This window comes from Rhinopithecus roxellana, chromosome 11 (genome assembly GCF_007565055.1).
Source record: "Rhinopithecus roxellana isolate Shanxi Qingling chromosome 11, ASM756505v1, whole genome shotgun sequence".
Taxonomy (NCBI): Eukaryota; Metazoa; Chordata; class Mammalia; order Primates; family Cercopithecidae; genus Rhinopithecus; species Rhinopithecus roxellana.
Genome location: NC_044559.1, coordinates 36,141,755 through 36,157,385, shown reverse-complemented (window position 1 = coordinate 36,157,385; position 15,631 = coordinate 36,141,755). Strand labels below are relative to the sequence as shown.

Sequence of the window (15,631 nt, the reverse complement as noted above, 5' to 3'; positions counted from 1 at the left end):
GAACAATTACAGAACAGGGAACCCAGAATAAATACATACTTCCAATGAACTTATTTTTGACAAAGGTGTCAAGCACATATACTGGGGAAGTAACAGTCTCCTCAATAAATTCTGCTGGGAATACTGGATATCTATATGAAGAATAATGAAGCTGGACCCCTATCTCTCACCATATACAATAAACAATTAAAGACTTAGAAATCTGAGACCTCAAACTATGAAACTACTACAACATTGGGAAAACTCTCCAGGACACCTGGAGACTAGGCAAAGATTTATTGAGTAATACCCCACAAGCACAGGCAACCAAAGCAAAAAGGGATAAATGGGATCACATCGAGTTAAAACGTTTCTGCACAGCAAAGGAAACACTCAACAACATGAAAAGACAATCCACAGAAGGGAAGAAAATATTTGCAAACTATCATTCTGACAAGGGATTAATAACCAGAATATATAATAAGCTCAAACAACACTGTAAAAAAAAAACTAGTAATCCAATTCAAAAATATGCAAAAGATCTGAATAGACATTTCTCAAAAGAAGACATACCAATGTCAAAAAGTATATAAAAAGGTGCTCAGCATCACTGATCATCAGAGAAATGAAAATCAAAACTACAATGAGATATCATCTCACTCCAGTTAAATAGCTCATATCCAAAAGGCAGGCAAAAACAAATGCTGGCAAGGATATAGAGAAAAGGGAACCCTCTTACACTATCGGTGGGAAGATAAATTAGTGTAACTACTATGGAGAGCAGTTTGCAGGTTCCTCAAAAAATTAAAAATAGAGCTACCACATGATTCAGCAATCCCACTGCTAAGTATATACCTAAAAGAAAGGAAATCAGTATATTGAAGAGACAGCTGTACTTCAATGTTTGCTGCAGCTGTATTCACAACAGTCAAAATTTGGAAGCAACCTAAGTGTCCATCAACAAATGAATGGATAAATAAAATGTGGTACATATACACAAGGGAGTACTATTCAGCCATAAAAAAGAATGATATCCTGTCATTCACAACAACATGGATGGAAGTGGAGGTCATTATATTATGTGAAATAAGCCAGGCACAGAAAGACAAACATTGCATGTTCTCGGTTATTTCTGGGAGCTAAAAATTAAAACAATTGAATTCATGGAGATAGAGAGTAGAAGGATGGTTACCTGAGGCTGGGAAAGGTATTGGGGCGGGGGAATGGGGATGGCTAATGGGTTAAAAAGTATAATTAGTATGAATTGTTTATAACACAAAGAAAGGATAAATGCTTGAGGTGATGAATACCCTATTTACCCTGATGTGGTTAGTAGGCATTGTATACCTGTATCGAAATATCTCATGTATCCCATAAATACATACAGCTATAATGTAACCACAAATATAAAAAATAAAGAGATATGGGTGACGAAATATCACCAAAGAAAGATTTCCAAATGTTTAGTCAGCTTTGTACTACTTGGATAAGCCCTACTTGGTCACAATGTATTATGTTTTTTATGTATTGCTGGATATGATTTGCTAATACTTTGTTAAAGATTTTTGCTTCTGTGTTCATGAGAGTTACTGCTCTTTTCCGGTAATGTCTTTTTTTGGTTTTCTTATCATGGTAATGCCAGCCTTGCAAAATAAGTTACAAAGTATTCTCTCTTATTCTGTTTTCTAGAAAAACTTGTGTAGAATTAGTATTACTTGTTTCTTAAACATTTGGTAAAATTTATCAGTGATGCCATCTGAGCCTGACATTTTCCTTGTATGAAGTTTTGCAATTTGAATTCAATTTACTCAACAGACATATAAATATTCTTTTCATTTACCTCCTCATGAGTTACTTTTGTTAATCCGTATGATACAGGGAATTGGTCCATTTCATTTATTTCAAATTTATGAGCATAAAGTCATGTATAAGCTTCCCTTATTATTTTTTTAAAGTCTACAAACTGGAAATTGAAATTAAAAGAAATACTACCAACTACAACAGCCTCAAAGAACATAAAATACTTCGGTATAAAATCGAAAAATATGGCCAGGCGCAGTGGCTCACATCTGTAATCCCAGCACTTTGGGAGGCTGAGGCAGGCAGATTGCCTGAAGTCAGAAGTTCAAGACCAGCCTGGCCAACATGATGAAACCCCATCTCTACTAAAAATACAAAAAATTAGCCAGGCGTGATGACAGGCACCTATAATCCCAGCTACTCAGGAGGTTGAGACACGAGAATTGCTTGAACCCAGGAGACGGAGGTTGCAGTGAGCCAAGATCATGCCACTGCACTCCAGTCTGAGTGACAGAGCACAACTCCATCTCAAAAAAAAAAAAAAAAAATCTAACTAAATATATATACCCAGAATCTGTATCTGATAACTACAAAAGATGTTGTAAAAAAATCAATGAAAACCCAAATAGATGAAAAAACATACTGCAATGAAGAACAAGATAATTCGATATTGTTTACATGTCAATTCTCCTCCAAATGACTTACTGAGTCAACACAATCTCAATAAAAATCCCAGCAAGACTTTTTTAATTGACAAATTGTTCTAAAATGTGTATGAAAAACAAAATGAACCAAGTAAATTTTCAAAAATAAAAATAAAGTTGGGGGAATCTCATTATCTAACTTCAAGATTTACCATAAAAATATACTAATCACAGCATTTTGGGAGGCTGAGGTGGGTGGATCACCTGAGGTCACGAGTTAGAGACCAGCCTGGCCAACATGGCAAAACCTCATCTCTACCAAAAATACAAAAATTAGCCAGGTGTGGTGGCACGTGCTTGTAATCCCAGCTGTTCAGGAGGCTGAGGCAGGAGAACCACTTGAACCCGGGAAGCGAGATTGCAGTGAGCCGATATCACGCCACTGCACTCCAGCCTGGGCAACAGAGTGAGACTCCATCTCAAATATATATACATATACACACACACATACACTAATAAAGTAAGTGAGGAATTTGCAAAAGGATAGAGATATGGATCAATAGAACAGAAAAGAGTCAAAAAATAAATATACATAAAGATGTCCAATTAACTTTCAATAAAGGTGCAAAGACATTAATGAAAAAAGGATAGTCTTTTCAACAAATGGTCATTGGATAATGATAAAGGCTCTGTTTATCAGGAGGACATAATCCAAAATTTTATGCACCTAATAACATAGTTTCAAAATACATGAAGGATAAACAGATAAGACTGTAGGGACAAACAGGTAAATACAAAACTATAACTGAAGATACCCTTCTCTCAATAAGTGGTAAAAACAGACAGAAAATCAGAATGGTTGTAGAAGACTTGAACAAGACTATCAACCAAGTTGAACTAACTGAAATGTATACAACACTCCACCCATCAATAGAAGAATACGCATTCTTTTCACACGCACAAAAAAATACTTACCAAGATAGACAATATTCTGGCCAATAAATTTTAAAGGATTCTAGTCATACAGCCTTCTGTATATTAAAAAAGTTGGATTTATATTAATAAAAGTCGAATTTGGAGTTAAAGAAAACTTTAGGCCTAGAGGGCTACAATGGTGAATTCCACCAAACGCCAATGAAAAAATAATGCCAATTCCATAAAAACTCTTCCAGCAAATGATCAAGAGTCCCATGGCGCTCATTATAGGAGGCCAGCATTATCTTGTCACCAAAACTAGTCATATATTATAAGACAAGTGCAGACCAGTCTCTCTCATGAACACAGATACAAAAATTATAAATAAAACTTTAACAAACCAAATCCAACCTAAAACAAAAAGGAAAGCATATTGTGTCAGAGGAAGTTTATCTTAGGAATGTAAGGTTGGTTTAACGTTCAAAAAGTATGTACATAATTCACCATGTTAACAAACTTGAAAAAATCATATGATTATCTCAACGGACACAGAAAATGTATTTAATACAATCCAGTTTCCATCACTGATAAAAACTCTTGGCAAACTAGGAATAGAAGGGAACTTTCTCAATGTGATAAAAGGCATCTAAAAAAAAAAAAAACTTACAGATAACATCATAATTCATGGTTAAAGATCAAATATCTCCCCCTAAATCATGAGTAAGATTGACCACTCTCATCACCTCTATTCACCCCTGTAATAGAGGTTCTGACCAGTGAAATAAGGCAAGAAAAAAAAAAAAGGCATCCAGATTGCAAAAAAAGGAGTCAACATATCTTTATCTGTAAACAATATAACCACCTAAGTAGAAAACCATAAGGAATCTACAAAAATCTACAAGTAAGTTTGGCAAGATTGCAAGATAAAAAAATCAAACATACAAAAATCAGTTGTATTTCAGTATGAGAGCAACCATCGAAACTGAAAGTTTAAAAAACGCCATTTACAATAGTATCCAAAAATATTAACTACTTAGGGAAAAATCTGACAAAAGAGGTGCAACACCTATTCACTGAAAATTTAAAAACACTGCTGACAGATTAAAGAACTAAAGAAATAAACAGACCATGTTAGGAAACTCAATATTGACAAGGTATTCATTTTCCCCAAAACTGATCTACAGACTCAGCATAATTACAAACAAAATCCTAGTAGGCTTTTTATAGAAACCGACAAGCTGATTCTAAAATTCATATGGAAATACAAAGGACTCAGAGTAGCCAAAATAACTGGAAAAGAACAAAACTGAAAAACACTCCCTGAATTCAAGACTTACAAAGAAACAATAATCAAGACATTGTTGTACTGATATACAAATAGACAAAGAGATCAAGAAACAAAGCAGAGCTCAGAAATAGAAACACAAATATATGAATAGTTTCAACAAAGGTACAAAGCTACTTTAACAGAGAAAGAATACTCTTTTCAACAAATAGTGCTAAAACAAATACCTATATGTCAAAAAACTGAATTTAGATCCATACTTCTCCCCATATATAGAAATTAACTTACAATGGACCATAAATCTAAATGTAAAATCTAAAACTACAAAACTTCTAGAGAAAAAAAATAAAGAAAATCTTTATCAACTTGGTTTAGGCAGTTTTCTTTTTTTTTTTTTTATTTTTATGTTTTTTTATTTTTTAAAGACAGGGTCTTGCTGTGTTGCCTAGGCTGGAGTACGGTGACACAATCACAGCTCAGCTCACTGCAGCCTCCAATTCCTGTGTTCAAGTGATCCTCCCATCTCAGCCTTCCAAGTAGCTGGGCTAAATGGGCACACCGCCACGCAAGCTAATTTTTCAAATGTTTTTGTAGAGGCACAGTCTTGCCTTGTTTCCCACGCTGGTCTCAAACGCCTAGACTCAAGTGATCCTCCTGTCTCAGGCTCCCAAAGTGCTGGGATTACACACATGAGCCACAATACCCAGCCTAGGCAAAGTTTTCTTAGGCACAACATGAAAAGCATAATCCATAAAAGAAAAAAATGGTAAATTGGAATTAATTTAAAACTTAGATTCTTTGAAAAATACTGTCAAGAGACTTCATTCTCTTTTCATTGTGTTTTCATAGACAAGCCCCAGACTGGTAGAAAATATATGCAAATGATATAGCTCGTAAGAAGCTAGTAATCCAGAAAATGTAAAGAACTCACAAAAATCAATAAGAAAATTTTTTAACATGCAAAAGATTTGAATAGATGCCTATTAAAGAAGATATACAGATGGCAAGTAAGCACATGAGAAGATACTCAATATCATTAGTCATTAGGGAAATGCAAATTAAAACCCAATAACATACCATTCACTTATTAGAATCACAAAAATGTAAAAGACCATACCAAGTATTGATATGGATATGAAATTAACTAGATAGAACAGACTTACTGTTGATGGGAACATAAATGATACAACTACTTTGGAAAACAGTTTGTCAGTTTCTTTAACGGTTACATATATATTTACCATATGATCCAGTCATTCTCAGGTATTTCCCCAAGAGAAAGGAAAGCATATATCCATACAAAGATACAAAGACTTCCACATGAAACTTCATAGCAGCTTTAAAAGGAAACAGCCAAAAATTTGAAACAATCCAAATGTCCCTCTGCAGTTGAATAGATAAACAAATTATGGTGTATCCAGACACTGGAACACTATTCAGCAGTAGAATAAACTACTAATACACCATAAATGAATCTCAAAATAAACATGTTGTGCAAAAGAAGTCAGACAAAAAAGAAGTATATAATGTATGATTCTATTTACAAAACGTTCTAGAAAATGCCAACAAATCTATAGTGAGAGAAAGCAGATCAATAGTTGCCCTGGGATAGGAATAGGCAACTGGAAAAGGGAGGGTTTACAAAGGAAACACATGGAAATTTTCTAGTGTGATAAATAAATTGTACATTTCAAATTGTGCTGTTTATTTTGACAATTATACCTCAATCTCTTAAAAATTTTGTTGAAATAACTATCAAAATTATAATTAAACACCTCATTTTTGACAATACTAAGAAGGAAAAATAGTGTTATCAGGGCAGTATATAAGGGGTAACCTAGTGTGAAGAGTCAGACAAGCCTCCTTTAGAAACTAGTATTTAAGGTAAGATTAGAAGGATGATCAATAATCATCCAAGCAAAGACCAGAGAGGAAAGAGTTCACAGAAGTAACTGTGTATAAAATGCACTGAGGCCAAAAAGAATGTAACACTTTCAAGGAACTTTAAAAGACCATTCGGGGCAGAGGAAAGGAGGCGTGAGTCGAATCAGCTAAAGGGGCCAAATCATGCAGACACGTGTTCTTGAAAACCATGCTACTACAAGTAACTTACCTTATCAATTTAGAGCCTAAGAAACACTCAATTTAAGTTATTTTAAATTCCTACTGTGTGATTATATACTTTAATAATGTAAAAATAATCCATGGATATAAATTATCCATTAGAATAAAACTCTGAAATAAAGAAGTCTTAGGGACAGGGAACATTCAGTTTAAGTTTATAGTTACTGTCAGTTTCCTTACAAGTAAAAAGGATTCCAAGTATATATGTATTTACATATGCATATATGTTTTGTTTTGTTTTTGTTTTTTGTTTTTTTGTTTTGAGACAGAGTCTCACTCTGTTGCCCAGGCTGAAGTGCAGTGGCATGATCGATGCTCACTGCAACCTCCACCTCCTGGGTTCAAGTGATTCTACTGCCTCAGCCTCCTGAGTAACTGGGACTACAGATGTGTGCCATCACACGCAGCTAATTTTTGTAGCTTTAGTAGAGATGGGGTTTCACCATGTTAGCTAGGATGGTCTCGATCTCCTGACCTCAGGATCCGGCCACCTCGGCCTCCCAAAGCGTTGGGATTACAGGCATGAGATACCACGCCAGGCCATATCCATATATTTTTAACAGCTTGGGGGAAGAGTTCACACACTTAATTCTGCCCCTTTTTGTTTACAATAACAACCTAATTCCTGACATTATATCATTATATCTTCATTTTGCTGTAACCACAAATAGAATGCTTCATATATGTATATATAAAATTTTGAGAAGTCTTGCTCTGACACCCAGGCTGCAGCGCAGTGGCACGATTACAGCTCACTGCAGCCTCAACCTCCTGGGCTCAAGTAATCCTCCCACCTCACTCTCTCTTGTAGCTGTGACCACAGATGTGTGCCACCATGCCCAGCTACATTTTTAACATTTTTTGTAGAGATGAGGTCTCACTATCTTGCCCAGGCTGGCCTCAAACTTCTGGGCTCAAGGGATCCTCCCATCCTGGCCTCCCAAAGTGCTGGGATTACAGGCCTGAGCCACAGTACCCAGCATACTTCCATTTTAAATGTGTGAAATGAAGTATCCAAATTTGACTAACCTAAGAGGGGTAAAAATATACCCCTTAATATTTGACTAATATAAAGAGCAATACTCTTTAGATTTATATAAATTTACATAAATCTCAACTACTCTACAAAATTAATTCTCAAGAACTCCCTTCTAATAGAGAATGTCATTCAAAGAGATTAGAGCAAAATATTTTCTTGCTTAACATTATACTGAACTATTCAAATAAATACGATTTGAATTACAGTCTGTATCTTTGATTATTATACTTCAAATATATTTTCCTATTCTCAATCCCAAATCCTTTAGTCTAGCTTTGACTGAAAAATCAATGTTCCTTTTGTTTTACCTGTGTAAGGAAGGAATGACTTGTTATTCTGAGTGCTTTATTCTTTTCAAATGGAAACAGAAGACTGGAATCAATGCTAAGAGAACTGAAGTATCACTTTTGATACTATATTTGCTTCTGTATTTCTTCCCCCAACTATCAATCTTCTATCCTCAAGAAGCATTTGAAGAACACTTTTATTCCCTGGCGAAATCCCTATAGTAGAAAAAAAGCTAAGTTACCATGGAGCCAACCAATTAATTTTGACACCTGCTTACCAAGATTGATCAATCATTTTTGATGTCTGTTTGTAAGGTTGCTATACTTCAGTTTAGAAAAAGATACTCAAGATAATTAGTGAAGTGAGATTTCCTAGTTAAAGTCTTTCCCACTGTGTTATTACTTCAAATGCCAGGTAAAACAAGCTACTATCTTCAAATAAACCTTTCATAGGTTTATTTGCATGTACTTTACCAAGAATAATTATTTTCTACTAAATATAATCCTTCTCTTTAACATTAAATACCAATGCGTTCTTTATCCCTAAGAGTATACATAATAAAACACAGATAGTTACACCAGTTATATTTACTCTAATTAATAGCTTGTATTCCACAGAGAAATGCAAACGCATTTACCCAGTAGAGTACAATGAGTCCTAGGAAATAACAGCTTCCAAGGAAATGACGAATACTCAAATGATTAGCTCAGGATTTATCGTTATTTAACAAATCTACATCAAATATCTATTCTTCTATTCACTAATATATTTTGTTTATGAACACCGCCTCTCAATGTTATTTAAGCTAGTTTTAACTTGATCTGTGATCTTTTTAACTGGGGCGACATCTGCTAGTGAGGTCACAGGCTGCTGATCCAGCTGATTAACAAGTTCCGCTACTTTCAAATGTATTCTAAATGTGAAGCTTCTCAGGACTGCAGCAATTTTTGTCCTCTTTAGACAAACGGAGCAAACCCACCCACACAAAGGCCAATATCCCTAAATTACATATAAATCAGGCAATCTCCCTATTTATGTAAAAAAATGTAAAAAATGGATGAGGCTTTTTCACTGCTGATGACCAGTTTATATGTTCAAAATTCTCTCTTGGTAGGAAAAGACGCTGAATGCTACTGTGTCATAGCAAACGTTTAAGAACACAAGCAAAAAAAAAGCAACTAACAAGCAGAATTCAGTAAGATCTCTTTCCTCATCTTGAAACACTTTTTAAACTTTTAATCAGCATCTCTCCTAATTTTTAAAAAAGTATTTTTAAAACTACATTACATACTAACTTTAAAGTATAAATCCTAGAAAAATTCCAACCTATTGCATAAATTTCATAAAACTTCAAGATTTCACTTCCAAAACCTACTAGTTAATTTAAATCATAGAGTCTACCTAAAATTTTAAAGTGCCATTTTAAAAATATACATTTTTACATTGAGTTTTAAGGGACATTTATTTTAATCAGCAACAGTACGTTTTTTTAAAAGAAAAAAAAAGGAAATACGCTGTGTTTACAACTCCAGGAAATTGTCCTAGAATACATTAATAAGGTGAACCAGTCTTACCTTTGCCCTAGAGCCCAAGAGAAATTTCACCTAGATTTTGGCTATCAGCCTAACAATATCAGTAATCTACAATATTCAAGAGCCACTAACCAGCCAGCAAACTTCATATTAAGTATCTAGAAGACTAAGAAGCTGACTTTCTTAATGACTGTTACCCGCATGTTGTTAGAATCCTGCCCCAACGTTAACTGACTTTTGCTACTCCCCTACACTGACCCATTGCTTTTTATATCAGGCAAGAATGTAATAAACATCAACCAGTACGAAGAAAGTACCTTCACTTTAGCGAAGCAAACTTCTTAGGCTCCTTGAGCTTCAGATAAGCCAAAGTGATGTTCCCGCACAAAAGCTGATAGTGAATTAACCGATTAGAAAAAAATCTATTATCCTCACCACATAAAAACGTCCAGTATTTCATCCTTCTATCTAACCTAAAGTAACCTTTGTATTTCTCAATTCAAGATTGTCCTAGCAAATTCAACACAGCAAATTCGTTAAAAGTACACATTCCGGAGTGTGTACTGGCTCCAGAATGTGCCAGCTGATTTGGAATCATAACTCGGCCCTTACTACTGTGTAATCCTGGCCAAGTTACTTAAATGTATCGCCTCGATTTCTCTCCGTAAATCCAGCATAATAATTCAGCAACTCATAGAGTTGTTGTAAGGAATGAATGAGAAAATCGACATAAAGCGCTTAGAAGAGTGTCTGGCACTTAGCAAGCCCATCATAAACTCTACTTATTAAGATCACTATGATGACTAAATAAATGTTAGAAGGGGTCACCTCCAGAGAGAAGAGGAGGATAGGGGAAGACAGAGGTACTGGTGGATCATAACTGAACCTTTACACTTTTGTGAATTTTTCACAATGCGCATGTGTTTCATGAGTAACTTAGATAATTTCCGATTTTAAAATATACTCCTAAGAAAATGGTGCTGGGCATCCTAACAGATTGTGAAAATGTTCGTGCTGAGCAGCGGAAAGTCGCTGAGGACATCTGGAACGCGGACATCTGGAACGCTCGAGAAAGGCTTAGCTCCCGTCGGTCAGGACTCCCGCGCGGGCCCGAGCGCTCCCGGGGCGCCCCGGGGCTGGAGGGGGCACGGCGCGGGACCCACTCCCGCCCGCTCCCGCCGCGCGCTGCGGTTCACTCCCTGCCGGGGGATCGGAGGCCGCGACGGGGGCGGGGTAGGCCGCGACGGGAGCGAGGCAGGGCTGGAGGTTCGGGGTCTGGCGAAGGCACTTACTTGAACCTGCCCTGGCAGTGCTGGCACTGGTCCCCCACCCAGCCCGGGTCGCAGAGGCAGGTGGAGTTGACACAGCGGCCAGAGAAGCAGGAGCCGGTCCTCTCGCACGGCTTGGACTGGGACACCTGCGCGTAGAGCGCCAGGTAGAGGAAGCCATAGCACAGCAGCCAGCTGTTCCCGTCCAGCAGCCAGGAGGAGGCGCCCCCGCCGCCGCCCGCCGGCCGAGCCCTCCACAGCCCCGGGGTCGCCGGCTGCGGGGGACCAGTGCGGGCCCGGCCCCCAGTCTCCATCTTCCCCGACGCCCCTGCCGGGCGACACTGCGCTCGCGGGCGCCGACAGGGATGCAGTTGAGGGAAATTCCGGCCGCAGAAAACCTCTCCGCCGCCGCTTCTCCTCCTCCTCACCGGCGCCCGTCCCAGTCCCGATCCCCGGTCAGGAGGGACAGATCCCAACCGCCGTCGCCTCCGCTCGGCTGCCTCCAGTCGCACTCGGGCATCGCCGCCACCCAGTATCCTGACCTTGTCCTTAGCGGGCCGACCCCACACCCGCGGCGTCCCGGGCCGGGCCGGAGACTGGGAGCGGGAGGCGCAGACTGCGCCCGGCGCTCCTGAGGGGACCTGACCGGGAGGAGGAGGGGACCCCGCGCGCGGCCCCGCCTCGCCCGCGGCCCGCGCCAACTGCCTCGGCTCCGAGCGCCGCGCGCCCGGGAGGGCGGGGGCCGAGCGGGAGCCCCGAAGTGGGCGCGCCCAACGCGGAAGGGGGCGATCGGGGAGGTGGCGGTCAGCCCCGCCTCGCCCGCCCGGCGGCCAGCGGCGCCCCGGCAGTCATTCTGTCTCCGGTGCCTCGAGCCTGCAGCGGCGACAGCGCCTGGAGCCGACGATGCATGGGGCCGCCCCCCGCCCTCGCGCACGCCTACACTCCCCCCCACAGGCCCGGCGCCTTGGTCTCGCCCCGCCCCTGACAGGGACCGGGGACTCCCCCCGCGCGCGCCCACCCCGCCTGGCCCGCGCGCTGACAGGAGACAGGCCCCCCCAGGTGTGGCCCGCGTGCCCGTGCCCCCGGCCCGTGCGGGCACCCCGGCCCCACTCGCACCCCGCGTCCCTGGAGTCCCACAAATGAGAGATCGACACGGGCTTCGCAGCTTCAGCAGAAAAGAAGCCCTTCCCGTCCGCCGTCTGCAGCTGCAAAAGTGCAGCGCTTTTTCCCTAGCGCTTCCCCCTTCCTCCGCCCCATCCTCCTGCCTATTTCTTCTTTTTCTCTTAAGAGAGAAAAACTCCAACAACACACAAAGAGCTGAGCATGTGCAGCAGGCAAAAGCCTTAAAGGCACCGCAGTCCGACCACGTTGAGGGGTCAGTGAGGGCTGGGAGGGGCGGGGATTGGGGACGGCGAGAAGCGCGAGGCGGTCTCCGCGGAGGGACCTCCGAGGGGGAGCCATTGCTGCCTCGGAAATAACCAGGCCCCCGCCCCCAACAAAGAACTGCGAGGCTCCGAGCCCCGCGCTCCCCACCCCTTGCAGATGCTGCCTCGAAACCCCATGTCTCTCCTTTTCTGCTTGTCAGTGCTCTCTCCTCCATCTGGGACGATATTCTGCCTTGAAAAATATTGCAGCATCGGGGCTTTTTTTTCAGAAGAGCAGAAGTGATGACCAGAAAAGAGCCGTTTTCCTTCCTCAGCAGCACTTTTGTTCTTTTCAGATGACTTTCCAAGATTGGCTGGCATATTCTGAGATTTTTGTTTTGTACTTTTTGTACCTTCTCTAAACAGTTGCCTTTTTATTTGACCCCCTTGAGAAAGGAAGCCAAACACATTGCAGCCATATATCCTCGAGTTACAGCAATGTTGCTGGAGTCCCACCAAAGAACAGGCAGTATGAAAAAAAAACTCGAAATCCACCAAAGGCATTTCTCACAGAAAAAAAGAAAAAGTTTGTTGTAACTACACAGTCAAAATATTATTGTTAGGATTCAACTCGTGTTTATTTCGCGTCAGTTCTTTTCATGTCTCTTATCCCCACTTGCAGATGAAATCCTCCATTAACCCCATTTTGCAGATAAGAAAGAGCAACTCAGAAAGGTTGAAATATTGGCCAATGGCACGTTAGGAGTAATGAACTGAGCTTTAGACACGAGGCCTCTGACTGCTTTGCTTTTCCACTGCTTCTATTAGCAGATGCTTTGTTCTTCCTTTGGTGAATAAAATATACGTGCTGGCTTGGTTTACAAATACCTCAGCAGTGACTTAAAGAGGAAAAAATAAAAACAAAGATCCAGAAGGAGTTGGCTCCTTTGCAAGGAAAAAAGCAAAAAGAAACCATGATTCTCATTGGCATACAGAACAAATTATAATTTCCATAATTTCAGGTTTATAATTACCAGTACCAAAAATGTCTTTATCAAACCTAGAATTAGGATGCCCCCTTCTTCCCTTAAGATCTTTTCCACATCAGGCTGCCCCTTAGAGACTTCTTGAAATGAGTGAAGAAGCAGAGGAGAGAACACTGCAGACACCAGTTAAAAGTAAGATCCTGTTCTGGATCACATCTTTTCATTTCAATGACTGTGAAATCCAGAAGAATTCTTTCTAGTGTCAGCCATGCATGAACATTGTCTGCTGCTTTTCCATTCTTCTCTATCTGCTAGCCAAAGTCGGCCGCATCTTTCTCACATCTAAGGTAGAGTTGCTTTCAGGCAACTGAAAGTGGGGAAAGCGGCCAAGCTCTTAAAACCGTCAGTGAGTGTGAAGGTAATTCAAAGGGTGCACTGTAGTCCCTTTGACAAGAGAGATCACGGCTCAGTCACAGACTGTAGCCTGTATTTGAGCAGAGCTTGCCCATTAAAAATATACTCATAAGTGGGAGTTGAACAATGAGAACACATGGACACAGGGAGGGGAACATCACACACCAGGGCCTGTTGGGTGGGGGGCAAGGGGAGAGATAGCATTAGGAGAAATAACTAATGTAGATGACGGGATGATGGGTGCAGCAAACCACCATGGCATATGTATACCTATGTAACAAACCTACACGTTCTCATGTATCCCAGAACTTAAAGTATAATAATAATTTAAAAATACATATCTTTTAATTGAATAACCACTATAATCAGCTCAGTACTTCACATTACACTGAAGAACATGCAGCCCCACAGGCCTCCTCTCAACATTGCCTTTAGAATCAAGCTGAATATATTAAATTTATATGAATTATTCTCACAAGGATCTCAGAATTTTCACTCACCCTGTATTGTGTTTCTCTCTCAAACACTTTTAGTCAACATTTACTATTATGAATTTAAGCGAGAGAAAACAAGTGTGAATAAAGCATGATTTCTACCCCAGATTAGCTTATCTTCTGTCAAGCTCACTAGACTGTGAGCTCATTATACAGTTGAGTGTCATATACTTTACAAATGTAGACACAGAAAACTTAAATGATTTAAAATGGCCACACAAAAACTCAATGGCAAAGCTTGCCTAGAATCATGAGTTATATTTCAGTACCTTCCATGATCAAGAAATGTTAAAGCTCTAACATGATATTTTCTTTTTTTCCAATAAAGTAGAGTCAGCCTTCTAGAAGCACTATATCACACTAAAATAATTCATAGGATTTGTAATAGCCGTCATAAATCTAGCAAAAAGGTGAAAATTTACTCCAAAGACATAGTGGGGGAAAATTCACCCTACTGAAGTGGATGAAACTGTTAAGAATTATCTATTTAAATTTATCCAAGGGGAAAGATAAGAAAATATTTGTTTTCTTTGGCCTTATATCAGGACCATTAGATATTTTGAGGTGTATGTTTTGTTTCCATTCATACTACTCAGTGATGGTGTTATAATAGGATGGGCAAAAATCTGATATCACCAGATTGTTAAAGGAAATTTAAATAATTTTTTAAAAGAACAAGAGAAATGATAGATTCAATATCTTTTGATTGCTACTCAAAAAGTAAAAGATCTTATTTGGGCTAATGAACCAAAGCAGACTCTTCTCAGTTGCTTAATTTAAGAATCTCTGCTCTCTGGTTATTGTTCGCCCTTTGGCTTATATGAGGCTTCTGAAAGCAACCAAGATAATGAGAGCTGCAGATAGCCTGGCCTCAAGAGCTAGAAATGCATTCACTCAAAGGGACCCACAGCGAAACTGGGGCAGTATTCTTATGACACTAACAGATGATGAATGATCTGTAACGTTAGACAGTTAAAAAAAAATCAAATTTAGGTACTTATTAAAAAATTATTGATGATATTTAAAATGTTTATATGGCTATGGATCTGAACCACCACCACCACCCCAATCAAAATCTAACATTCTGCTTTCTCTTGGATTCATTCTTTTCTTCCATCGGTTTCCCTTGCTGTCACAGTTGCAAACACACACATACACTTCTGCCAGTTTTTCTACTTAACACATTTCAAACATATTGTTATAAGTAAATCCAAGGAAATAAATCCAAAGATTATAAATTCACTATGCTGGGCTACTACAGTTTTTTTTTTTTTAAGCTGGAAAATAAAATGAACATCCCTAAAGTTTTAATCCTAAATATTCAGTCTTGTCACTAAAAAAAAGTTGATTGCTAATAGCCAATTGCAGAAACTTGTCTTTTGTGAAATCTAATACAATAAAAATATGGGCTAGGACTTCCTGATAAAGTAGATCAAGTATGTGCATTTACCTCTGCTCCCTCTGCAAACTCTACCAACATGACAGGAATGGTTTTTTTT

General features: G+C 39.6%; 1 protein-coding gene across 1 annotated transcript in view; it reads right to left on the bottom strand.

Annotated features, from left to right (window-relative positions):
- The window catches only part of ATRNL1 (attractin like 1), an 845,855-nt gene extending 834,284 nt beyond the window's left edge, over window positions 1–11,571 (bottom strand). Inside the window, exon 1 of the mRNA XM_030941431.1 lies at window positions 10,899–11,571. Coding sequence (XP_030797291.1) covers window positions 10,899–11,188 — 290 coding nt within the window. The 5' untranslated portion in view covers window positions 11,189–11,571. The remainder of the gene's footprint in view (window positions 1–10,898) is intronic.
- Window positions 11,572–15,631: the final 4,060 nt, after the last annotated feature.